Raw genomic sequence first — 27,251 nt, forward strand, 5'->3', positions numbered from 1 at the left:
CCACTGTACTTTGTTACAAATCCTTTGCAGTCAATTACAGCCTGAAGTCTGGAACGCATAGACATCAGCAGACATTGCTGGGTTTCATCCACGGTGATGCTCTGCCAGGTCTCTACTGCAACTGTCTTCAGTTCCTGCTTGTTCTTGGGGCATTTTCTCTTCAGTTTTGTCTTCAGAAAGTGAAATGCATGCTCAATCGTATTCAGGTCAGGTGATTGACTTGGCCATTGCAGTCTGCATTGTGAAGCGCTGTCCAATGAGTTCTGAAGCCCTTTGCTGAATATGAGCAGATAATATTGCCCGAAACCCTTCAGAATTCATCCTGCTGCTTTTGTCAGCAGTCACATCATCAATAAATACAAGAGAACCAGTTCTATTGGCAGCCATACATGCCCACTATGCCATGACACTACCACCACCATGCTTCACTGATGAGGTGGTATGCTTAGGATCATGTTCCTTTCCTTCTCCATACTGTTCTCTTCCCATCACTCTGGTACAAGTTGATCTTGGTCTCATCTGTCCATAGGATGTTGTTCCAGAACTGTGAAGGCTTTTTTAGATGTCGTTTGGCAAACTCTATTCTGGCCTTCCTGTTATTGAGGCTCACCAATGGTTTCCATCTTGTGGTGAACCCTCTGTATTCCCTCTGGTGAAGTCTTCTCTTGATTGTTGACTGACACACATACACCTACCTCCTGGAGAGTGTTCTTGAGCTGACCAACTGTTGGGAGAGGGGGGGGGGGGGGGGTTCTTCACCAGGGAAATAATTATTTGCTCATCCTCCAGTTGTTTTGTTTGGTCTTCCGGGTCTTTTGGTGTTGCTGAGCTCACCGGTGCATTCCATCTTTTTAAGAATGTTCCAAACAGATGTTTTGGCTATCTCTCTGATTTTTTTTTTAAGCCTAAAGATAGCTTGCTTCACTGATCTTGACAGCTCTTTGGATCTCATCTTGAGAGTTGACAGCAACAGATTCCAAATGTAAATATCACACTTGAAATTAACTCTGGACCTTTTATCTGCTCATCGTAATTGGGATAATGATGGAATAACACACCTGGCCATGGAACAGCTGAGAAGCCAATTGCCCATTACTTTTGGTCCCTTAAATAGTGATTTGGATGTAAATACCCTCAAATTAAAGCTGGCAGTCTGCAATTAAAGCACATCTTGTTCGTTTAATTTCAAATCCATTGTGGTGGTGTATAGAGCCAAAAATGTTAGAATTGTGTCGATGTCCCAATATTTGTGGACCTGACTGTCATACGTGCGTATATATATATATACACACACACACAAGCTCCGGATTACATACACTTGGCATGGTATATGATGATGGCTGTACATACTGAGTAGGGATGGTACTAGAGATGAGCGAATTTACAGTAAATTCGATTCGTCACGACCTTCTCGGCTCAGCAGTTGATGACTTATCCTGCATAAATGAGTTCAGCTTTTAGGTGCTCCCGTGGGATGGAAAAGGTGGATACAGTCCTAGGAGACTCTTTCCTAGGACTGTATCCACCTTTTCCAGCCCACCAGAACACCTGAAAGCTGAACTCATTTATGCAGGATAAGTCATCAACTGCCGAGCCGAGAAGTTCGTGACGAATCCAATTTACTGTAAATTCGCTAATCTCTAGATGGTAAACAACTACAGGGGAGTGGGGCTGGCTTAAGGCTACAAAGTTTTATCATACATTTGGGAATACAAAAAGATGTAGCAGAGCTAAGTGTGTGTGTGTGTGTGTGTGTGTGTGTGTGTGTGTGTGTGTGTGTGTGTGTAGTGCCCTGCAATTAAATTTTCCTAACTAAAACCACAGAACAGTCACCAGCTCAGCTCTGCTTCATCTGCGCGGTAGAAGTGACATGTCTGTTACAGTTTTCTATTACGTTTAAGCAGTTACTGTAGGATGGGAATAAATAGGGAGCAGGCTAAGAAATTAGGAAATTATCCTTTCTTCTATCTAGCCATCCAATTTCCCAGTCTGCCCCTATGTAACCCCATGCTTCAATATAGAGCAGCAGAGCTAAACAGTAGCTCCAATAAGTTTGGCACTTTATTCGCTTTACACAAGTATAATAAAATAATCTCAAACTTTCTAATATGCTCGTGTTCACTTACCTCCATTTTCAAGAACTCTGCTTGCTGTCATACAATCCCGAGATAGGGGTAAATGCCCTCTGCAAATACTTCTCACAGCTGAGGGTGTGCTACAGGTTTATGCAATCTAGACGGTCTTCTGTAAGCCGAAGCATTTTACCTGCACTGATACATTGTAACAAACTATTAAGACAGGAGATTTGTGCTGCTATGTGTTTAGCTCTAAGAGTATTGTCCACCAGACCAGTGTTTTCCATCCAGGGTGCCACTAGCTGTTGCAAAACTACAACTCCCAGCATGCCCGGACAGCCGAAGGCTGTCCGGGCATGCTGGGAGTTGTAGTTTTGCAATGGCTGGAGGCACCCTGGTTGCGAAACACTGGTCTAGACTGGGAACAAAGTAACAATCTCCTAGACATGAAAAGTATTATGTCTGCTCAGATTTTTTTTTTTTTTTTTTTTACATCTGAATGTGAAATGTGTTCCTTTCTATTGACAGCAAGCAGAGATCTTTGAAATAGTAAGGAATTGAAAGTATAGTAGAAAAAAAGCTTAAATCTTCAAGATACAGATATCAGAAGCCCTTGCAGTGTTTTTACCAGAGAAGGGACATTGGGGGGGGGGGGGGGGGGGGAGAGAGGGGTTATTAAAATCTGTTGAGAAAAAGTGGTGCAGTTGCCCATAGCAACTTTAGAGGCCTTTTTCAAAATTAAAGAAGCAATCTGATTAATTGCTATGGGCAGCTGCACCACTTCCTCTACACAGGTTTTTCATAACCCCCCCTATTATGCCAGATGACACATCCGGCTCTGCTTTATCTATATGCCAAAAACAGCCCAGGTGTGGGGAGAAAGGGTTACATTATAGCAGTGATCACCGGCTGTTGTAAAACTACAATTCCCAGCATGCCCGGACAACATTCTGGGGGAGTCACAGCTTTGGGGGGGGGGACGACAGTATAACAGGTAGGATCTGACCAAACACCCCGGTGTTTCCCAATTAATGTGCCTCCAGCTGTAGCAAGATTACAAGTCCCAGCATGCCCAGATGATTGGCAAACATCCCTAAGGATGGGAGATACAGCGGAGTAGAGCTGAATGCATCACCTGATGCTCCTTAAAATAAAGCTTTGGATTTGAAAAAAAATTCAAGAGGTACAAATAACTAATCTCCACATCTCTGCTTGCTTTCAGCAGGTTGACACAATCTTAAGGGTGTACACAGAGGAGTCTACTACGATTTATATATCTCTAGACTGGCACACTGTAACAAACCCTAAGCTGTGATTAGCAATAAGCCAGCACAGATGTTCTGCGTGTTCTTATTGACTGACAGCCAGCAGAGATCTTGGAAATGTAAAGAAGCTGAGGGGATTGTGCCAGGTGACACCCTCGGCTCTGCTACATCTACAGAGAGAAAGGGGAAGCCGGGGTGATGGGGAAGCCGGGGTGATGGGGAGGGGGCGGGATGGGATCCAGCCGGGATGGATGGAGGGAGGGGGCGCGGGGCAGATGACTGGGGAGGAGGCCGCGGAGGGCGGCGTGGAGCGGGCGCCTCACATCCTGCTCACCTGCGGGTCCACGCTTGTGGCAGACATCATTCATGAAGAGCGGATACGGAGAATCCACACGGTCCGGAGGGGGCGGGCGGCTCACTACAGGCCGGAGCCCGAACAGCGGGTATAGGCCTCAGGCGGTCACTCGGAGCAGATTTCGGTTCGAAAGCGCCGGACTCGCTGCGTCACTTCCAGGCCTGGTTGGGAGGGTTCGCGTACGGGTCAGCAGCCGGGGCCCGCTCGGTGTCTCGGTTCAGGCCTGGCCCGGGAGTTACAGGCTCCACACTCACCAATGGCGGCAGGGACTGGGCAGAGTGCGGCTGACGTCAGCAGCAGCGCGTTGCATGCCGGGGACGGAAGCCACTGCGCAGGCGCTTCTCAGGCCATTGGCAGTCAGCGCGTATTCCCCGCGGAAGTGACGTCAGGCGTGGGAGCGGAAGTGAGTGTGTGAGAACGGCCCACCACGTGATGGTCAGCCATTCTTTAGTGGATTCTGAATAGTTTTTATGATTCTATTCTTCGGCCAGGGAGCTTTTTCAAAACCTGTGCAGAGGAATAGTTCACCAGTTGCCCATAGCAACCAGAGCGCTTCTTTCATTTTTCAGAGGCCTTTTTAAAAATAAAGCGATCTGATTGGTTGCTATGGGCAACTGGTCAGCTTTGCCTTTGCACAGGTTCTGATAAATCTCCCCGCCGAGGTTGGGAATTCACGGACGTTTTTTCTATGATATCTTTTCCCTCATGGAGCTGACATTAAAGGGACAGTCCACTATTGTCAACCATTAACACTGTGACACAGTTTAACCCCTTAACGCCATTGTCGCATATGTGGAAACCCTTAAAACCTGTAAGGCTAGGATCATACTGCGTGTTTCATTGCTATTTTTGTGATGCTTGCTGTCACTGAATAAAAATCCTCCCACAGGATAGGAATGTGTCCTGGTCATGTGATGATCACTCAGGTACTGGCTTTGTTGACCAGCAGACAATAGCATCCCCTATACCGGGGTGGGAAACTATTTTTTGGCCAAGGGCTATTTGGATCAAAAATGATCAGCTTAAAAATGACACATATTTGGTAGCTCAGTGGGACTGATCGGGACCTCCTCGATAAAAATGTCGGTATCCTGATCAGCTAAAAGGAAGGAGGAAGGGTTCCTACGTGCCTCTAGATCATCCAATCGGAAGGCAGCCTATAGCAATGAAGCACCAATAACACCAATCAGTGCTGTTCTATGGCATAGCATTGTTCAGTGTGTTAAACACCATAGAAAAAAAAGAGTTCAAACAACACCTATGTAAAAAATATATACATCTTTATTAAACACATATTCAATTAAAAACATGTATCATGCAGCAATGGAGAAGGGACAAGGATGAGTATCCAATACAACAAAAGGGGCAATAAATGGTTGCTCCGAAAAATCTATTCATATAACCGCTCATGATCCAACTGAAAAATTTATAACATTTGTAAACATTCAAAATCTCAAATACAGCAAAAGTATTTCCTTTATAATATATATGCAATAGATATGGGCTTGTGTCAGTATAGTAGATCTATGGGGATAACCATTAGTTATTCCCACCCAGAGCTCAAAATATATTAACCATAAAGTGCAAATGCATCACATGGATGAGATAAGTATTGGGTAAATGCAGGCATAGTCCATACAAAAGAAAATGAGCGATCACATCAGCGTACTGGTATATCCTTACCCATGTGGGAGAGCAGCCACCGCCCGACCCCTATGATCGTTTCGGTTTCCCTTTCTCAAGAGGCACTCGAGAAAGGGAAACCGAAACGATCATAGGGGTCGGGGGGGGGGGGGGTGGCTGGGTGGGAATAACTAATGGTTATCCCCATAGATATACATGCATTAGATATGGGCTTGTGTCAGTATAGTATATCTATGGGGATAACCATTAGTTATTCCCACCCAGCCACCGCCCCGACCCCTACGATCGTTCCGGTTTCCCTTTCTCAAGAGTGCCTCTTGAGAAAGGGAAACCGAAACGATCATAGGGGTCGGGGCGGTGGCTGCTCTCCCACATGGGTAAGGATATACCAGTACGCTGATGTGATCGCTCATTTTCTTTTGTATGGACTATGGGGGAGATTATTCAAAACCTGTCCAGAGGAAAAGTTGCCCAGTTGCCCATAGCAACCAATCAGCTCGCTTTTTTCATTTTTAACAAGGCCTCTGCAAAATGAAAGAAGCAATTGGATTGGTTGCTATGGGCAACTGGACAACTTTTCCTTTGCGCAGGTTTTGATAAATCTCCCCCTATGTCTGCATTTACCCAATACTTATCTCATCCATGTGATGCATTTGCACTTTATGGTAAATATATTTTGAGCTCTGGGTGGGAATAACTAATGGTTATCCCCATAGATATACTATACTGACACAAGCCCATATCTAATGCATGTATATTATCAAGGAAATACTTTTGCTGTATTTGAGATTTTGAATGTTTACACGTTATTAATTTTTCAGTTGGATCATGAGCGGTTATATGAATATATTTTTCTGAGCAACCATTTATTGCCCCTTTTGTTGTATTGGATACCCATCCTTGTCCCTTCTCCATTGCTGCATGATACATGTTTTTAATTGAATATGTGTTTAATAAAGATGTACTGTATTTTTCGCCCTATAGGACGCACCGGCGTATAAGATGCACCCAATTTATAGGTGCAAAATCTAAAAAAATAAAGATTCTGCATCCAACAGTGGTCTTCAACCTGCGGACCTCCAGATGTTGCAAAACTACAACTCCCAGCATGCCCGGACAGCCGTTGGCTGTCCGGGCATGCTGGGAGTTGTAGTTTTGCAACATCTGGAGGTCCGCAGGTTGAAGACCACTGGTATAGGAGGTAATACTCACGTGTCCCCGCCGCTCCGGACCCATCAACGGTGCCCTGGATGTCACTTCATCGCTGTCGCCGCGTCCCCGTGGTGTCCCCGACGCTCCGGACTTCTTCTTCCCCGGGATCCACGCTCTCAGTCGCTAACATCACGTCACCGTCATCACGCCGCTACGCACGCCGCTCCTATTGGATGACGGCGTGCGCGATGACGTCGAAGGAGACTGCAGGGGATCCCAGCACGGAGAAGACACAGAGGAGGCAGGTAAGGCCCCTCCCGGGGTCCTGTAAGCTGTTCGGGACACCGCAATTTCACCGCGGCGGTCGCGAACAGCCCGACTGAGCAGCCGGGTTGGTGTTATTTTCGCTTCAGACGCGGCGTTCAGCTTTGATCGCCGCGTCTGAAGGGTTAACACAGGGCATGACCGCGATTGGTGATGTCCTGTATTAGCGGCGGGTCCCGGCCATTGATGGCGGCAGGTATTCGCAGTATAAGACGCACTAACTTCCCCCCCCCCCCCAGTTTTGGGGAAGAAAAAGTGCGTCTTATACGGCGAAAAATACGGTATATATTTTTTACATAGGTGCAGTTTGAACTCTTCTTTTCAATGGTGTTTAAAGGGGTAGACCAGTGGTGAAAAACTTATCCCCTATCCTAAGGATAGGGGATAAGTTTGAGATCGCAGGGGGTCCGACCGATGGGGCCCCCAGCGATCTCTCTGTACAGGGGCCAGGCTCTCCAGCCAGATAGCGGGTGTCGACCCCCGCAGCCGACACGCCCCCTCAATACATCTCTATAGCAGAGCCGGAGATTGCCGAAGGCAGCGCTTCGGCTCTGCCATAGAGTTGTATTGAGGGGGCGTGTCGGCCGCCGCTTCGTGCGGAGGTCGACACTCCCCCTTCCCGCGGGCTGTCGGGGCTCCGTACAGGAGATCGCAGGGGGCCCCCCGCGATCTGCAACTTATCCCCTTATCACCACGGGTCACCCCCGGACTACTCCCTTAATAATATTATTGAGTTCCCCTGTTGATGACAGGATTTTTTTGCACTCCCTTATGGGTGTCAATATGACACAAGGGAGATATTTTTGCAATAAACTAGAACTGTGGTATTTATTGTTCAGTGTGTGCAGTTTAAACATTGTAATAGTTTCCTATGGGGACAAAAAAAATTGTAAATAAAATGTGAATTATTATTTTTTGATAAATGTGAATAAGCCCCTTTCCTTTTCCGTTACATTTAAATCACCAAGCTTTTCCAATTTTTTAAATAAAATAATATAAACAAAAAATGAACTTTTGTGGTATTGCCACATGCATAAATGTCAGAACTATTCAAATATAATGTTAAACCACATGGTGAATGGTATATATACGTAAAAATAGATATTTGGTTACTTCATATATCACTAAAAAGTGATCAAAAAGTCTCATAAAAAAAAATGGTACCGAAAAAAAATACAGATCATTGTGCAAAGAATGAGCACCCGTAAGCTAAGTTTCCATTTGGTATTTTTGGGGAAAAACGCCAAGAAAAACGCCAAAATTTTACACCCAAAAAACGCTGCGGCTAGATGTTAGCTTTTAACTTTGGGTTTTAACTTTGGCGTTTTTGCAGGCGGTTTTATTCTTTTTTTTGGACTACAGTGATCCAAAATAGTGATGGAGATACCTTTTTTAATAAAATTTCGTAGGCCACCATTAACAATTTTTTTTTTTTTAAAGATACAGTAGTGATGGAAAAAATTGTATTTAATGAAATGTATCTTTATTATAACAAAATTTTTATTCAAATCTGTCTATTAGTACAGGAACTACTACTCCCATCATGGAACAGTGTGTGTTCCATGCTGGGAGTAGTAATACTACCTAAAAAATGTAAAAAAATAAAAAGTGAAAAACACACACACACACTACATTTTTATTATTGTCGGCTACATTTTTAGTTCCCTACCCAAACATGTATTAAAATTTTGTTATAAAAAATATAAATTTAATTAAATCAATTTTTTTTCCTCACTTCTGCATCTTTTTTATTTTATTTTTTCATTTGGGTACCCATCAAATTTTGAAAAAAAACACCAAAGGGGCCAAAAATGCAATTTCCACTCAAATGCAAAAATGCCAGATGCAAGAAATTCCACTGGCATTTTTTCAGTAATTTTTTTCACACAAAAAAAAAACGCAGGAAAAAAAAAACATGTGGAAACTTAGCCATACAGCTATGTATACGGAAAAATAAAAGTGTTATAGGCGTCAAAAAGGACTCGAATTCATTCAAAAAGTTAGTTAAAAAAAGAAATTAAAAAAGAAAAGAATTTCCATACAGGTCTGGAGGTCTGAGGAAGTCGGTAAATCCTACGAAACAGCTGTCACCAGTGTCGGGAGCGCTCCGGCATCCTCGCCCGCAGTCTGTTGCACCTTGTCACTTTACTGAGCACAAGCAATAAAGAAGATTTATGTTCCCCAGAGGTGAGTGCTATCCTTTCGTCTATTCATACACATTTGAATTTAGCGCTCTGTGCATCATTTGAATGAGCATCCACCCCCATAGCTCCTGATTAAGGATTAAAGGGGTACTCCGGTGGAAAACTATTTTTTTAAATCAACTGGTGCCAGAAAGTTAAACAGATTTTTAAATGACTTCTATTAAAAATCTTTATCCTTCCATTACTTTTTAGCAGCTGTATGCTACAGAGGAAATGCTTTTCTTTTTGAATTTCTTTTTTGTCCACAGTGCTCTCTGCTGACACCTGATGCCTGTATCATGAACTGTCCAGAGCAGGAGAAAATCCTCATAGCAAACCTATGCTGCTCTGGACAGTTCCTGACACGGACAGAGGTGTCAGCAAAGAGCACTGTGGACAAGACAAAAAGAAATTCAAAAAGCAAAGAATTTCATCTGTAGCATACAGCTACTAATAAGTACTGGGGGCATAAAGATTTTTTAACTTACAAATCTGTTTAACTTTCTGGCACCAGTTCATTAAAAAAAGTTTTCCACCGGAGTACCCCTTTAAAGGTATTACACCTGGACACTCTACCTTGCTGGATACAATTGTAGTGCTATGTCTATTACGTTGTAGATTTGTAAATTACTTCTATTTAAAAATCTTAATCCTTCCAGTACTTATCAGACACTGTGTGCTCCAGAGCAAGTTGTGTAAGCAAGGAACTGTACAGAGCAGGAGAGGATCGCTATGAGGATTTTCTCCTGCTCTGGACAGTTCCTGACATGGACAGAGGTGGCAACAGAGAGCACTGTGAACAGACTGGAAAGAACTCCAGAAAGAAATACAACTTCCTCTGTAGTATACAGCAGCTGATAAGTACTGGGAGGATTAGTGTTTTTAAATAGAAGTAATTTACAAATCTGTTTAACTTTCTGGCACCAGTTGATTTGAAAAAAAAAATAGTTTTCCACCAGAGTACCCCTTTAAAGCCACTAAAAGCAATGATTACCTCTACCTTTGGGACACATATGATGAAGAGACGCCTACGGCCTTTAGTGGCTACAGGCATGATGCTGCCTATTGCCTAGAGGCCTTAAAGCGCTAGGACACCTGTGGTGAAGTTATGCTATGAGTGTCCTAGTGACTCCTATCACCATCTTCCCCACTGGAATGCTGCAGCAGTGTTAATTTTATTTAATAATCATTTTCATCAAAAATCTATAGACATTTCAACCAACCAACCAAAACTAGATTAGTTCACACGAGCGGATCCCCAGCGTGTATTACACTATGGATCCGTCGCTGAAGGACCGCTGTATGCTGCCTTTACATGTGCCTGCTTGGAGCGGCAATATGACGCTATAAGCAGACACACTGAAGCGGTGTGCAAGTCGCTGCGCATGGGCGGTGTACTCACACACATCGCAGCCGCTCCCCCTGCTCTATGAGCTAGACCAAGAGCTGGTGCTATGTGCGAGTATACTGTGAATGCGCACGGAAACTCGCATATCGCAGTGTGTCTGCTCGTAGTGGCATATTTCCGCTCCGAGCAGGCACCTGTAAAGGCAGCATACAGCGGTCCTTCTGTGGCGGATCCGCAGCTCGTGAGAACGTATGCTTAGGGTACGATCACAAGAGCGGACCCACAGCGTATTTTTCGCTGCGGATCCGCCGTTGAAGGACCGTTGCATGAAGGCTTCACATGTGCCTGCTCGGAGTGGCAATACACCGCTACGAGCAGACACACTGAAGTGATGTGCGAGTCGCCGCGCATGCGCGGTGTACTTGCATACATTGTGGCAGCTCCCCCTGCTCCATAAGCTAGGCCGAGAGCTGCCGCGATGTGCGAGTATACTGCTCATGCACACTGCGACTCGCACATCGCGGTGTGTCTGCTCGTATTGCTGCCTCCGAGCAGGCACATGTAAAGCCACCATGCAGGGTTCCTTCAGCAGTGGATCCGCAGCGTAAAATACGCTGTGGGTCCGCTTGTGTGAACATACCCTAAATGTTAGGAAGAGAAGATTTGGGAAGAGATCCCATCAGAACTAATCATTTTGTCTGTAGTCAATATTTATCCCTTAGAGTTCCGGTGAAAGGTTTTTTTTTTTTTTTTGTAAAAAATGTTTTATTCAAATTCCTCCTATTGTGTGGTGTATGTTTATATATATATATATATATATATATATATATATATATATATATAAACATCTGCGGTGCTTCCGGTCCCCCACAGCTATTGTCTTACTGAAGCTGTAGCCTTGCTGTCATCTACGGAAGCAGCTAGACCCAATATGTCATACCGCAGATCAGTAAATTGTTGGCTGAGGTGAGACACTGTGATCAGCGATTCGCTAAGCTGCAGAATGACACACTTAGACCCAGTTCTATTGTAGATGACAGCTTCAGGAAAACGATTGGTGCAGGGAACTGGAGCAGTACATCTGAGGCACTGCGGAAGCACTGGAGGTAAGCAGAATTAGAAAAAATAAACAAAAACTCCCGCAGGAGTTCTACTTTAAGTCTTCCAGTACTTATCAGCTGCTGTATGCTCCAGAGGAAGTTGTATAGTTCTTTCCAGTCTGACCACAGTGCTCTCTGCTGCCACCTCTGTCCCTGTCAAGAACTGTCCAGAGTAGGAGCAAATCCCCATAGCAAACCTCTCCTGCTCTGGGCAGTTCCTGACATGGACAGAGGTGTCAGCAGAGAGAATTGTGGTCAGACTGAAAAGAACCATACAACTTCCTCTGTAGTATACAGCAGCTGATAAGTACCGGCAGGCTTCAGATTTTTAAATAGAAGTAAACTACAAATCTGTTTAACTTTTTTGGCACCAGTTAATTTGAAAAAAAAAAAAATATGTTTTCCCACCAGAGTACCCCTTTAAGGTTCACCGATAGTAAGCAAAAATCTTGAAAATGGAGAGGAATAAACTCCTAAATCTATTAAGATATATATTTATCAGGGCATGCTGAGAGTTGTAGTTATGCACCGGCTGGAGAACCACAGATTGGGTAACAATACCCTAGAAGTACTGACATTAATATTATATATATATTTATTTATATATTTTTTTTTTTTTATTCTAATGTTAGCATTTACTGAAAACAAGCAGAAACTCTGGAAATAGCAAGTAATAAATGAAATACCAGTACTATCGCATATCTATACATCACAGGTATCACGTTTTCATACCCAAAATCTGGACTCTACCCAGGAGCCACCTCTATGCAGTTTTTGCAGAATTGTTGTGGCATTGCAGCCCTAACCTTAAAGGGGTACTTCGGTGAAAACCTTTTTTCTTTTAAATCAACTGGTGGCAGAAAGATAAACATATTTGTAAATTACTTCTATTAAAAAATCTTAATCCTTCCAGTACTTATTAGCTGCTGAATGCTACAGAGGAAATTCCTTTCTTTTTGGAACACTGATGACATCACGAGCACAGTGCTCTCTGCTGACATCTCTGTCCATTTTAGCAACCATGCAGATGTATACTAAGGGCAGCATGGTGGCTCAGTGGTTAGCACTGCTGCCTTGCAGTGCTGGGGACTTGGGTTCAAATCCCACTAAGGACAGCAATAAATAAAGCGTTATTATTATTATAATAACGTCAGCAGAGAGAACTGTGCTCGTGATGTCATCAGAGAGCATTCCAAAAAGAAAAGAATTTCCTCTGTAGTATTCAGCAGCTAATAAGTACAGGAAGGATTAAGATTTTTTAATATAAGTAATTTACAAATATGTTTAACTTTCTGCCACCAGTTGATTTAAAAGAAAAAAGGTTTTCACCGGAGTACCCCTTTAAGGAGTATTGACCAGGCTCTACTGCTCTAAACATCCATTAATTGTGGTCTCCAAACTGTGGACCTCCATATATTGCAAAACTACAACCAACGGCTGTCCAGGCATGCTGGGAGTTGTAGTTTTACTACAGTTTGAAGGCCACTGCTCTACATCATCCATAGCAATGCTGACTAACCTGTGGCTCTTTAGCTGTAGGCAAACTACAACTCCAAGCATGCCCGGCCCCACAGCTGCTCCACCTTTCCTTTTGCACCGGTTTTGATAACACAAACCTGCACATATGGCCATGGGTTTGTTTTTCCTGCCTTTTGGGGGTTAATAGGATCATGTGATCCCACCCAGCTGGGATACCTGCTGTATAAAATCCCCCACCTGGTCCTCTTATCTGCTGCTAGAAGCTTAGTTTGTGGTAAGTCTGACATGTGTGCTGGTGTAATGATGTGAGGGTCACCGTGGTGTACAGTAGGTGGCGCTCCTGCTGAGTATATGTTTCTCTTAATTGGGGGGTTCATACAGCATTTTTTGGGGGTAAATGTTGCAGTTTTTCACTTGTGCTAAAGACAAGCGTGGATTCAAAATGGATGTGGCATGTAGAAGGTCCTTTCTTATAAGTCCTGATCTTGTGGTTCACCTCTTTCAGTGGCTCATGTAACCCTTTGTTCACTGCACATCCCCTATTAAACAGGGGTCTACTGTATTTTTTGTCATATAAGATGCTCCGGCGTATAAGATGCACCTAATTTTATAGGATAAAAAATCTAGAAAATAAAGATTCTGACAGTGGTCTTCAACCTGCAGACCTTCAGATGTTGCATAACTACAACTCCCAGCATGCCCGGACAGCCGTTGGCTGTCCGGGCATGCTGGGAGTTGTAGTTTTGCAACATTTGCAGGTTGAAGACCACTGGTATAACGGGTAATACTCACGTGTCCCCGCTGCTCTGGACCCGTCACTGCTGCCCTTAATGTCGCCCTCCATCGCTGTCGCGGCTTCCCGGGGTGTCCCCGTCGCTCCGGAACGTCTCTGCTTCCCCGGTATCCTCGCTCTCAGTCGCCGCCATGATGTCGCTATGCACGCTGCTCCTATTGGATGACGGGAAGGCGTGCGCGACAACGTGATGACGTCGAAGGAGAGCGCCGGCCATGCTGGGGGATCCCGGCACGGAGCAGACACCGAGGAGGCAGGTAAGGCTCCTCCCGGTGTCCTGTAAGCTGTTCGGGACGCCACGATTTCACTGAGGCGGTCCAGAACAGCCGGGTTAGTGTTATTTTCGCTTCAGATGCGGCGGTCAGCTTTGATTGCCGCGTCTGAAGGGTTAATACAGGGCATCACCGCGATCGGTGATGTCCTGTATTAGCTGTGGGTCCCAGCTGTTGATGTGTATTCGCCTTATAAGACTCACTAACTTCCCCCCCCCCCCAGTTTTGGGGAAGAAAAAGTGAATCTTATACGGCGAAAAATACGGTACTTATGTCTTTTATTTTGTCAAGACTATTTGCTTGTTTATTGACTGACTACTGGGCCTGTTGTTGACCTCCTTGCTGAATCCACTTCTGGCTTTGGCTCATACTGACTCCACTCATACAATATTAAAGGGGTACTCGGGTGGAATTTTTTTTTTTTTTTTTTTTAAATCAACTGGTGCCAGAAAGCTAAAGAGATTTGTAAATTATAAGCAGGGAGAAGCAGGAAAGGAGAGGGCACACAGGAAGGTTACTTCACCTGTAGTAGAGATACAGCGTCGTATTGGTGGTCTACAACGTCTCCTGCGGGGTGCAATATGAAGTATCAATAAATACAATGAAGGAAGCACGTACGCGCACTCTCTGCTCAGCGGAGACAGCTCTGTGTGGGAGTCCGGTTCACGGAAAGCTGGGTCTCAGCACAGGCGCAGGTAGATGGGCGCTCGGAGGCTACGCCGGCTGTTTCACACGTGAATGTGTGCTTCTTCTGGCCACTGAGATTTGTAAATTACTTCTATTTAATCCTTCCAGTACTTATTAGCTGCTGAAAACTAGAGGAAATTCTTTTCTTTTTTGGACCACAGAGCTCTCTGCTGACATCATGACCACAGTGCTCTCTGCTGACATCTCTGGACAGTTCTTAAAATGGACAGAGTAGGAGAAAATCCCCATAGAAAACATATGCTGCTCTGGACAGAGATGTCAGTAGAGAGCACTGTGGTCATGATCTCAGCAGAGAGCACTGAGTTACAAAGAAAAGAACTTCCTCTGTGGTATTCAGCAGCTAATAAGTACTGGAAGGATTACGATTTTTTTTTTTTTTAATAGAAGTAATTTACAAATATGTTTAACTTTCTGGCACCAGTTAGTTAAAAAAAAAGTTTTCTACTGGAGTACCCCTTTAAGATCGCTAAGGTTTTAACTAGAACTCTTGGCAGACCATTGGGTTGTACAGGCTTCCCATATAAATGTTGCCGGTCACCATTACATTTGCTCCAGTATAGTTGTGGTGGGTAAAAATGTTTTACGTTTTTTAACATGTGCAGATGAATATAACCACTATAATACTACCCCCTATGTGCAAGAATATAACTGACTATAGTCCTTATACAGGGGTCAAGTCCTAGGGGGAAAAAAGTGAAGGAACTCTCCCATTATTTCCACTAAAGGGCTGGTCCTGCTAATAGGAATGGTGTTCCTGCTGTGGAAAAAGTGCAGGAACTCAGTTCCTGCAGGATTTGACCCCTTTCCTTAGTTATCACCATTAAGAGTTTTTCTAATAAAAATAATAATCTTAATTTTTACATCCATCTTGTGTCCTAATACATTTTTATAAGTCCGGGTTGTCTTTTTGCAGTCTACACAATATTCTGAGGTAACTGTAACAAACCCTCAGCTGGAAGAAATCGGGTCCCTTTTCAATGCTGGCAAAAAAAAAAAAAAAAAAAAATAGCAATGCAGTATAGGCATGTGACCGCTCTGGTGCCTATTGTGTGGCTGCAGCTGAATCAGCTCTAAATACAGGATAGAGAGGCCGGGCTATGTACACAAGTCTAATGTGGGTGACCAGCCTCTGCCCTTGTCCTTTCTGGGGTCTGCAGTCCTGGTGTCATGTTGGTATATCGGGTAGACCTTCGGTGGTCTTCGTCAAGAATGGTGAGCACTAAAAGACACAACTCTCATCAGCTGCCTTTCTGGAGTCTCAAAGTTGTGTGGCATCTTTAATTTGGCAGGGGGAAAGCTAAATTTCCTGGAGCAGAGTTTCCCAGCCGGTGTGCCATCAGCTGATGCAAAACTACAACTCCCAGCATGCCCGGACAGCCTTCGGCTGTCCGGGCATGCTGGGAGTTGTAGTTTTGCAACAGCTGGAGGCGCCCTGGAGCATAGGAGCCCCCCCTCTACCCCATATGACTAGGGTGTCTCTTATGTGTACAGGTAAATGCGACCCTCTGCCTTGTGACTGCTCTGTGCCCCGGTGAGTGGCCTGGCCTCATGTGATGCTGACTCTCTTCCCTCTCTTCCAGAAGATCACCTGCTGCAATGAGCCGTTGGCACTGGAATTCCAGCCCACTGATCGGGCACAGGGCACACTGCAGAAGTGGAATGGACCTGTCGATGGAGGACGAGGTGATCAGGCACATCCTGGGCTCCTGGAGTCCTTCTGTAATGGTGCCAGAGCCATCTGCTGCTGTGGTGACGCCAAGTATGCGTTGTGAAGCCACCAGGTTACAGACCTTTACAATGTGGCCTGGATCCAGTAGTATGTCCCCCCAGGACCTTGCCAGGGCAGGCTTTTTCTACCTAGGCCCTGAGGACCGGGTACAATGCTTCTGTTGTGGAGGGGTCCTAAGGCGTTGGGAACCTGGCGACCAAGCACTCAATGAGCACCGGAAGTTCTTTCCTTCATGCCCCTTTGTGCTTGGCAGAGAAGTGGGCAATATCCAATTTTCAGCTGGCAGAGACTCTGTGGACGGCCAGATTCTCGGACAACTGAATAGGTTTCCTGTTGAGGAAGAGGAGGAGGCCTGGCATGCAGTGTACCCTGAAATGATGGAGGAAAGGGAGAGACTGGCAACATACAGCAGCTGGCCTCCGTATGCCGAGGTGACCCCTGATGTCCTGGCCCGGGCAGGCTTCTTCTACACTGGTAAGTGTCCAATCCATTATTCTTTTCCCTGGAAACTTTGATGCCTTTACAAAAAATAATGGATAAGCAGAGACATGGAGCAAAGGGCATCTTTTCATAACGCTACTGTAGTGAAGACTCTCCACGCAATGGGCATAGAGTAAGTTTTGCTATGGGCATGAACCCAAAGGTCAAAGGGGCTGTTGTAATGAAATGACTGATTCACCTCTGCTACATCTAGCTCGTAAAAGAAATGTTATGTACTAGCAAAAAACCTGAAAAGTGACATCTTGTAGTGGGCAAAGGGCCCTCTAACAAAAAATATGGGGCCCCTGGTGGCTTGTGGGTGTATGACAGGACACCCCCACATTTGTTGCCCTCTCCATCCAATGTAGCAGTTACCTGTGGTCTTTTCTATATGTAAACAGGGGGCATCACACTGCCCATAGGAGGGAAGGGTCTAGTTTAAGCTGGGCCTCCACTTCTCATTGGGCCCCATAGCATATGTGATGTCGCCTATAGCCTAGGTCTCCAAACTGTGGACCTCCAGCTGTTGCAAAACGATTACTCCCAGCATGTCCGGACAGCCATCGGCTGGAGGTCCAAAGTTTGGAGACCATTGAACTATATAGTATATCCTGGCTGTGCTGAGACTACATAATGCCCCATAGAACTTATAGCTTGGCCTGTGGTCACATGGTTTTGTCACTTCCCTTGATCAGCAGTGTGACGGAATCAATTTTTATATGGTTTATTGGCTCTGCTTTGCTTCATTGAATAGCAACATACTTTATTACATTCAGATCTTGAAAGTGTTAGAAAATTGCATGAGATAACACTAGATCATTGTATTGAAGAGCGTAACCTGCAATCAGGTGACGGGTATAGGGCATGTGACTGTCACTGAGAAGAACTCACTAGTGGGTCATTGGGACTGCAAAAAAGGGTTAATGGTCATGTGACTGGGAAGGTGCTCTATAGGTCTGTTTCTAACCTCTCCCATCTTGTACAGGACACCGGGATAACGTCAAATGTTTTCACTGTGATGGGGGACTGAGGAACTGGGAGCGGGGAGACGACCCATGGAAAGAGCACGCAAAGTGGTTCCCAAGGTAAGTCCACAAGAAGCTCAAGGGTCTGAAGCCTATGTCGTGTTCCGTTGCTACAGGTTTTCTGGACTTTGAGGTGTTGATGTGTTCACATGCCTTGCCTTTAGCTTTACAGCTAACTGGTTGATTTAGGTCACATGTGGTCTTCAAGCCAATAGGTTCATGAACAAGTCTAGCCCTCTTTTCCTGGGGAAAGAACCTTTTGTAAGCGATCTCTAGTCAGTGCCACATGTACCTAATAATCAGTGGCCGATATTTATCATGGTCTTTAGACTGTTTTTTGCCATCCAAATTTGTCACACAAAGTCGCAGTCTAAATATGTGCAACACTTCTGCAACTTTTGCTCTAGAGGCTTTTTAGTCCATGATGCTTTCTAGTCTATATTAGATGGGAAAAATGCATTGGTGCTGAATTTATCAAAAGCGACTTTTCGGCAACAAGTCTCATTGGCCCAAAGTACGCAGAAATGTCAGACCATGCTGGAGCAGGTTTAAATAGTCTAAACCATAGATCCTGAAGTCTGTGCGCAGAATATATAAAGAGCCGTGCGCCTTGTTAAATGAAGCGCACAATAGACCGGCCTAACGCTCTGTAGTTTGGTCTATATTGATGCGTGATATAGACAGCTTTGATAAATCTCCCCCCTTGTCTTTAAGCCTAGTTCCAGTCCTGCTGTAGGGATAAAGCAGTCTACATTGTCTAAAGTAGAGATTTCCAGAAAGAGTGCTGAACAAGGGCCTTTCAGAATTGTACAAATCTTTCAGGCCTCTAGTCGGATCAGTGCAAGCCTGTTGTAAAGCGTTTCATGTCAGATTGCCACCAAAAGTGATTAGAGTCCTATGGCATCTTACACCATAGAGTTAAAGGAGTAGTCCAGTGGTGAGCAACTTATCCCCTATCCTAAGCATAGGGGATAAGTTGCAGATCGCGGGGGGTCCGACCGCTGGGGCCCCCTGCGATCTTCTGTACGGAGCCCCGACAGCCCACGGGAAGGGGGCGTGTCGACCTCGGCACGAGGCGCCGGCCGACACGCCCCCTCAATACAACTCTATGGCAGAGCCGAAGCGCTGCCTTCCGCAATCTCCGGCTCTGCCATAGAGATGTATTGAGGGGGCGTGTCGGCCGCCGCTTCGTGCGGGGGTCGACACCCGCTATCTGGGCCGAGAGCCGGGGCCCCGAACAGAGATCGCAGGGGGCCCCAGCAGTCGGACCCCCCGCGATCTCAAACTTATCCCCTATCCTTAGGATAGGGGATAAGTTGCTCACCACTGAGTCACCACTGGACTACCCCTTTAAAGGAGTTGTCCAGCAATATATTAATATTAAAAAATATTTAAAAAATGTGCCCAGGCTGCCTGCTTGAACGAAACACCTTGCCAGCCCTGCATGCTGCCCTTACTAGTGCTGTGGTCAATAAATCTCATTGCTGCTCAATTTATCAATTGCTGCAGCTATGTCCAGCCGCAGTGATGAGTTGCAATGTTATGTTTTGACCATAGCACCAGGAAAAGCAGTGTTTTGGACACCAGGCGCTGCAAAGGTAGGAAAGTACAGACTTTGAGCTTTTATAGCACTTTGACCAAATCTACATTTATTCTGACTCCTAAGCTGAAGTGGAAATGCTTTCCAGGAATGAGGGTTTTGACTCTAGGATTCCTTGACACTGTTAATTTGGTGGAGGGAAGGTTGCGGTTAAAGGGATACTCCACTGGAAATTATATAAATCAGATAGATAGATAGATATAGATTTATATAAAAAAAAAAAATTTTTGGACTGGTGCCAGAAAGTTAGATTTGCAAATTACTTCTATTTAAACATTTTAATCCTTCCAGTACTTATCAGCTGCTGTATGCTCAACAGGAAGTGCTTTTCTTTTTGAATTTCCTTTGTCTGACCACAGTGCTCTCTGCTGACACCTCTGTCCATTTTTAGGAACTGTCCAGAGTAGGAGCAAATCCCCATAGAAAACCTATCGTGCTCTGTACAGTTCCTAAAATGGACAGGTGTCAGCAGAGCACTGTGGTCACAGTACAGAAATTCCAAAAGAAAAGAACTTCCTGTGGATAATACAGCAGCTAAGTACTAGAAGGATTAAGATTTCATTTTATTTTTATTTTTTTAATAGAAGTAATTTACAAATCTTACACTTTTTAAATCAGCTCCTGCCAAAAAGTTAGTGTGTGTGTGTGTGTGTGTGTGTGTGTGTGTTTTTTCCAGTGGAGTACCCCTTTAGAGGAACATTGGCTGAGCACCACTCGGCGATGTGACATAAACAAGAACTAATGCCCTCATTGTTCCTAGTGCTTCCCACATTTTAGACAATCTTTCCCCTATTTTAGTCCTCTCATAATGCATGAATTAGGTGTGCAACAATGGAACTTTACCCTGACCCCAGTTTCTCATTGCAGATGTGAATTCCTCATACAGTCCATGGGTCTGGCCTATGTCCGCAGTGTACAGGATGCTTTATTCAGTAGTCCGGAAACTACGGTGAGTCCTTAAATGGCTGGCCCCATACTATACATATCCTTAATGGAAGTCCCCCTTTTGGCTGTATGGCCAGAAAGCTCTATAGGAAACCACTTGTATAATTTAATATTGCTCATGAACAAGGCTGCATCACAAAGTGGCCATGCAGGAAAAAATGTAGGCTAAAACTGCTTTGACATGGCCTTTAATTTTTAGGGAGTAGGTCAATGTATTCAATTTTGTAGGTCTGTAGGAGGTTATAGAAATAACCCAAGCAAAACCAATAGACTAAGCTAAAACTTGGTCGAGAGTAGGGTTGAGTACCTCTGATAAATGGATTATTTTGTGCTGGCTACCCATCTGATGATCATCCACGTAACACCCAAAAAAATAACTTCTTTAGGGTAATCTGTGGATGCCATTGAAGTCAATGGTCAGCAAGTCACATCGGCTAATACAGGTGCATATGGAAGGGAAAGACTGCCCCTTTAAATGGACAACATTAGGTTAACGCTATAATTCTTGATCTCTACAGCCTGAATCTCAGAGGTCTGTGGACAGGAGCCCAGGGAGCCCCAGTGGTGAGTGCGTTTTTGTTGTCTCTACCACAGAGGCCAACAATTTGACAGCCAGTGCTGAAAGTATCTAGGATGTGGTTTTCATAGTCTCAAACACCTGCATACTGAGAGTTGTAGTCTTTCAATAGTTGGAGACCTACCTACAACATAATTTTCTCAATATATTTCAAAGTTAATGTTAAACACTTCTGCGTATTTGGGTCTGTATTAAAGATGCAGGTCTGTCCTGAACAGCATCATAATTAATAGGCTGGGTTCTGCATACAAAATATGGACATAGACACACGTTCACATTACGCAGCCAGAGATGTAGGTCAGACTTAATTTCCTCATTCTGTAAATACAATGACTTTTCCTAGACCTGGATTTTCTAGGACTAAAACACTGTTGGTAAAGGTCCAACCACTGGGACCCCTGCTGGTCAGCATAATGCAGTAGGTGCAGCCATACTGTAGACCAGCGTTTCCCAACCAGGGTGCCACCAGCTGTTGCAAAACTACAACACCCAGCATGCCCAGACAGCAGTTGGCTGGGAAATGCTGCTGTAGAAACATCAATGTTTGCCCATACATAGCAGCCTGTGTGGCTGTGCCTGGTGCAGGTAGCTTTGGGGTACATTCACATGAATGCAGCACTCAAGCTGACAGTCTTAAAGGGGTACTCCCGAGGAAAACTTTTTTATATATTTTTTTATTTTATTTTTATAAATCAACTGGTGCCAGAAAGTTAAACAGATTTGTAAATCACTTCTATTAAAAAAATCTTTATCCTTCCTTCCAGTACTTTTTAGGAGCTGTAAACTAGAGATCCGAAAAAGAAATGCATTTCCTGTGATGTCCTGACCACAGTGCTCTCTGCTGACCTCTGCTGTCCATTTTAGGAACTGTCCAGAGGAGAAGAAAATCCCCATAGCAAACATATGCTGCTCTGGACAGTTCCTAAAATGGTCAACAGAGAGCACTGTGGTCAGGAAATGTATTTCTTTTTGGATTTCTCTTTAGTATACAGCCCCTAAAAAGTACTGGAAGGATTAAGATTTTTTTTTTAATAGAAGTGATTTACATATCTGTTTAACTTTCAGCACCAGTTGATTAAAAAAATAAATAAATAAATAAAAGTTTACCTTGAATACCCCTTTTAAAGGAGAAATAAATTTCAGATCATGGGGGGGGGGGTGTCTGACCACTGGGGGCATGTTGACCACCACACGAAGCGGCAGCTGACACTCCCCCCTCAATACAACTCTATGGCAGAGCAGGGGTGCTACCTTCAGCAATATTCGGCTCTGCCATAGCGATGTATTGTGGGGGTGTGTTGGCTGCCACTTCATGCAGTGGTCGACAGCCGCTATCTGGCCAGTGAGCCGGGCCCCGTACGGGAGGTTAAGGGGGCCCCAGCGGTCGGACCCCCCGCGATCTGAAACTTATCACCTATCCTTAGGATAGGGGATAAGTTTTTCAGCACTGGACTACTCCTTTTAAGGGCTGTAAGGTTTTTATCCTGAGACTATATTGGGGTATAATCTGTGTAGGCCTGCACAGAGTAACCTGAAAATAAGGGGTGCCTTCTCTTCATTGTGCACACTAAATCTGCTATATTGCCCTACCTTTATTGTAAATGGGACCCCCTAAATGTGTTTATAGCTGGTAACAGATGCCAGGATACATGCTCCCTCACGTCTCCCTGGCCATCTGCTCCATTTATTTTAGGGTAGACATATGTTATAGTAGCTTCAAATCTCCCCCTCCACCTGGGGTGAAATGATCTCTGCTCAAGGGCAGATTCAGACTTTGCTCCTTATCATTGTTATCCTGGTATAGTCCCCATGGTTAAGACAATGCCTTAAGTAACTTGCCTTTTGGCTTCAGTGGGACACTTGCCTCTCTGTTCACATTTCCCCTACCCCATTTCTCATCATGCAGAGTTTGCCCTATATCATAGTCAGTGAGCACTGACTTTTTTGGGGGGTTCCAGTAACTTTATTAACCCCTCCCTTGCAGATTCTCCTGGTGACTTCCTTCAGTCATCCATAGCCCAGGCTGCTCTGCAGATGGGATTCGATGAAAACTTGGTGGCCAGTCTGGTTCAAAGTCGCTTCCTGCTGGTTGGGGCCCCTTACAGTTGTGTGTCTGACCTGGTCCATGATCTAGTTCAGGCAGAAGAGGATAGACAGGCACACACAACAGGTATATACACAGCCTGTGCAAAGTGTTGGCCTGTGTGGACAATGTATGATGGAGTGGTGTGATGTTTTGCATGTATGACTCCATATGAATTGCTTTGCAAATGCTTTGATTGTATTAAAGTTTGCATTCCTGTATCTAGTCCCTTCCAGAGCTGCATTCATCATGGTGCTGCTATGCTCTGCCTAAGCAGGACATGCAAAACTATATGTATATGTGTGTGGTCAATGTGCCATATGTAAAGCTGACTGAGGGCTGCATCAGAAGCCATTGTCAATGATGCTGCAGGAGAAGACTTCAAACAGTTGCAGCCATTTGTAGGGTGATGGAGAAGCAGCAGCTCTGGATGTGACTAGAAATGAAAGGTCTTGGATTTATGTTGTAGATGAACTTGTGCTGTTAGAAATGGGTTTTAGTTTAACAAAATATTCTTCTAGCCTTGTGTACTGCTGTAACCATTGTTCTTCCTCCAGACTTTTTAAGGATTCCTGAAGCTCCAGCACAGAGGGCAAATACAGAGCCCCAACTACCAAAAGAACCAGGTAGTACAGTACTTGTCCATAGGGGGGCAGTATTCAAGTAGTTGTATTCTTGTTCATAGGGTTCAGTATTATCAACTTGTTCTTGACCACAGGGGGGCAGTGTTGTAGTTAACCATGGAGTGAGGGGTGGCTATTTCATGGGTCTTGCTGACATTGTAAGCTGCAGTATGACTGTGTTTTCTCTCTGCAGAGGTTCCACTCAGCACTGAAGAGCAGCTCCGGAGGCTGAAGGAGGAGAGAATGTGTAAAGTGTGTATGGACAAGGATGTGTCTATGGTCTTTGTGCCATGTGGCCATCTGGTGGTCTGTATGGATTGTGCCCCCAATCTTAGACACTGCCCGATCTGCAGGGCAACGATCAGAGGCAGCGTACGGGCCTTCATGTCCTGAGGTCTTCAACAGGTGAGCAAACCTTTGCACAAAGTGATATATTATGTTAATAACTGTACAAACTTAAGTTCTGATTAGAGATGAGCGAACTTACAGTAAATTCGATTCGTCACAAACTTCTCAGCTCGGCAGTTGATGACTTGTCCTGCGTAAATTAGTTCAACCTTCAGGTGCTCCGGTGGGCTGGAAAAGGTGGATACAGTCCTAGGAAAGAGTCTCCAGCCCATGGGAGCACCTGAAAGCTGAACTAATTTATGCAGGAAAAGTCCAACTGTCGAGCCGAGAAGTTCGTGACGAATCGAATTTACAGTAAGTTCGCTCATCACTAGTTCTGATATATAGATGTTTTTTTTTTTTTTTTTTTTTTGTTTTCACTATCTCTGCTTGCTGTTGGTGAAATGAGGCTAAACACTACTGCTCAGGACAGCACAATTTGTGTTGCTTTGGATTGTGGTTGGTGACTGTTTTGAAAAGCCAGCACTGCTTGTTTAAAGAAGCTTCATTCCCAAACTGGTAACCTCTTCAGTATTCCATTGTGGTGGTTTGTGTATGTCCTACAGTTAATTGATGACAATCCCTTAATGTCGTCAGGCTTTCCACAAACCCAGAATGGCACTAATAAACCTTTCACTTGTGTGCGTACCCCCCCAATCTTTACTGTAGTTTAAGTTTCTACTACAATTGGGGGGGTTAATCTAATGATACCAATCATCAGGGAGCAATGTTGCAGCTTGTGGGGGTCTTGTAGTAATGTCTACATTGTCCTTCTCTTACAGGTACCATGTGGGATCCTATAAGCTGCAGGCGCCTGGACAATGGGCTGGTCTCTCAGCCTCTGCATTCATGACTGTGGCCTGTACAGAATATTATAAAGGGGTTTTATTTATTCTTTTTGCTTAAAATAAAGTGAGACGCTAATATGATGCTGTGGGATGTTTTGCAATAAAGTGTTTTATACCTAGACTGGCCTGCGTCAAACCCTTCATTGCTCCTGAAATAAACTACAGATGTCATCCTGCAGATATTACAATCATGATTGTGAAGCATCACCTGTTAGGTCCTGCGTGATCGGTTTATCACAACTAGGGGGCAGTGTTGCCTCAAATCTGGCTTTATGCTTTTTGACCTTAGGCTACAGCTTAGACAAGACAGTCTACAGCAGTGTACCCCCAACCAGGGTGCCTCCAGCTGTTGCAAAACTACAACTCCCAGCATGCCCAGACAGCCAACGGCTGTCTGGGCATGCTTGGTGTTGTAGTTTTGCAACAGCTGGAGGCACCCTGGTTGGGGGTACACTGGTGGTCTACAATATGGCTGCACCCACTGCATTATGCTGACCAGCAGGGGTCTCCCAGCTGTTCAGGCATTCTGGGAAATAATATAATATATAAAATAAAATAAATATAATTAAATAAATATAATAAAATAATATGTAAATTATTCGGGTAGAAAACAGACATGGTGCAAATCTACAATCTTGTATAATGATCTGATTGCATAATATCAAAAACAGGTTGGTTGTATACATTTTTGATCAAAAAGTACAAGCCCACTTGCCACGTCAAGGCCACCTATGTAGATGTGCACCATGTCTGTTTCTACCCAAATTCACACTGTTTTCTATCCCCCCCCCCTTTTTTTTTTTTTTTTGAACATGTGCTGCACTCTTCCCCACCCCCTCAGCCCAACCCTATATAAGTAGTAATTAGCTACACAAGGGCCATTTCTTTCCTAGCAGCCTCCCAGTCTGACTGGGAGAGCATGGTAAGTGAGCTATTACACCTTGTTCACACTGGTGTGGTGCTGTGCGGTGTCCATTGCTGCCGTGTCTGCGGGGAGGTGCGACCCATAGACTGGCTTGAGTGGCATTGGGGCTGCTCTGCCAGTGGGTTGGTCCCCCCCCCGTGGGCACTGGTGTCACGGCGGTGCACAATTTTATGTTAGGGACCCACTCTAAATAGGTGGCCTTGACATGGCGAGTGGGCTTGTACTTTTTGATCAAAAATGTATACTAACAACCTGTTTTTGATATTATGCTGAGAAGCAATCAGATCATTATACAAGATTGTAGATGTGCACCATGTCTATTTTCTATCCAAATTCAGAATATATATATATTTATTCACACGATAAAGTATGGAACAAGTAAAACGGTGAATTTTCAGATTACCTTTTGAAACTCCAATAGTTTGTGCCATTATTTCTAGAAAATAGCAATGGTCATTCAAAGGCAGTGAATTGTATAGAATTAAGACCACAATTGGGTATTTAATAACTGACCCTTAAATAGAACAGGTTACTTATTGTAAAAGTACAAATCTAATATGTCCATGGTGGAGGGATTGGGCTATCAAGTCACTTCCAGGTCCCATTTAGCCTTGTTCCACCAGATTTCACACTGTAATATTCCTCGGTTTTGATGGATGAAATGGAAATTGTAGAATTAGTCAAAGTAGATGTCACAGATGGGATATGTTTTTGGCCTCCTTTTAGGATCGAATGAGTCCATTTGGCAATACCAATGTAGTCCGTAGTCCCTGTGCTCCAGCACACTGTAACATTGCCAGATAACCAGGGGGAGGTCTCTGCTGGCACCATGAGGCAGCTCTGGTGTCATCTCCGCAGTCTATACCTCATGCCAGTAAATAGTCTGTTATGTTTCAGGTCACTGGGCACTTGTATCCTATAGCCAGTTGACTGAAGATCTGCTTCTTGTGTATGGCAGCTCATTTACGATGGCCTGGAGCATAAAAAGAGAAGTTAACTAGGGATTTGACATAAATATAACATGTGAACTACAGGGGATAGTACTGTAGTTATGTTGTACATAGGAGCAGTATTATAGTAGCCTTGTATATAGGAGACAGTATTGTAGATGGGATGCAGTTGGGGCTGCTGTCAGGGGGGTACAACCCATACTCCGGGGGGGCGGCCTTGGACTCTTTCCTTTGTCAGTGAGTGACTGTCACTCACTGACCACAGGGGGCCCGCCACTACTCGCTGACTGACTACATGCAGTCAGTGTCAAAGAATCCCTGCAGCAGCACACTGCTGCTGCACATACCTCAATGGTCAGCTGTTTCTTAATCTGCAATGGC

General features: G+C 44.5%; 3 protein-coding genes across 31 annotated transcripts in view; 1 reads left to right on the plus strand and 2 right to left on the minus strand.

Moving 5' to 3' along the window:
* YTHDF1 (YTH N6-methyladenosine RNA binding protein F1) overlaps positions 1-4,052 on the minus strand; it is a 26,729-nt gene extending 22,677 nt beyond the window's left edge. For 2 of the 8 annotated variants that reach the window (XM_056547582.1, XM_056547577.1), the window contains exons 1-2: positions 3,675-4,052; positions 2,127-2,270 (exon numbers count right to left, since the gene is read on the minus strand). Coding sequence is in view for 7 of the 8 variants with exons in the window: in XM_056547577.1 (XP_056403552.1) it covers positions 2,127-2,132 (6 nt within the window). In the remaining variant the exon portion in view is untranslated. The remainder of the gene's footprint in view (positions 1-2,126; positions 2,271-3,674) is intronic. The other 6 variants (XM_056547576.1, XM_056547575.1, XM_056547579.1 and 3 more) reach the window with 4 other exon arrangements.
* On the plus strand, positions 3,960-25,110 carry BIRC7 (baculoviral IAP repeat containing 7). 12 transcript variants are annotated; one of them, XM_056547583.1, is made up of 11 exons: positions 3,982-4,098; positions 8,860-9,002; positions 11,380-11,452; positions 16,279-16,901; positions 17,893-17,992; positions 20,400-20,481; positions 20,996-21,041; positions 23,039-23,224; positions 23,695-23,766; positions 23,954-24,165; positions 24,930-25,110. In XM_056547583.1, the coding sequence occupies exons 2-10, from the start codon at positions 8,990-8,992 to the stop codon at positions 24,151-24,153; spliced, it is 1,395 nt and encodes a 464-aa protein (XP_056403558.1). In that variant the 5' UTR covers positions 3,982-4,098; positions 8,860-8,989; the 3' UTR covers positions 24,154-24,165; positions 24,930-25,110. The 12 variants fall into 12 exon arrangements, with proteins under 12 accessions (XP_056403565.1, XP_056403558.1, XP_056403562.1 ...); XM_056547587.1 differs by having other exon boundaries at positions 23,695-23,763; XM_056547585.1 differs by having other exon boundaries at positions 4,070-4,130.
* Positions 25,111-26,401: 1,291 nt separating this feature from the next.
* NKAIN4 (sodium/potassium transporting ATPase interacting 4) overlaps positions 26,402-27,251 on the minus strand; it is an 89,181-nt gene continuing 88,331 nt past the window's right edge. For all 11 annotated transcript variants that reach the window (XM_056548921.1, XM_056548924.1, XM_056548916.1 and 8 more), the window contains one exon: positions 26,402-26,893. In XM_056548921.1, coding sequence (XP_056404896.1) covers positions 26,884-26,893 — 10 coding nt within the window. In that variant the 3' untranslated portion in view covers positions 26,402-26,883. The remainder of the gene's footprint in view (positions 26,894-27,251) is intronic.

The sequence above is a fragment of the Hyla sarda genome, chromosome 12, assembly GCF_029499605.1.
Source record: "Hyla sarda isolate aHylSar1 chromosome 12, aHylSar1.hap1, whole genome shotgun sequence".
NCBI classification, from domain to species: Eukaryota; Metazoa; Chordata; class Amphibia; order Anura; family Hylidae; genus Hyla; species Hyla sarda.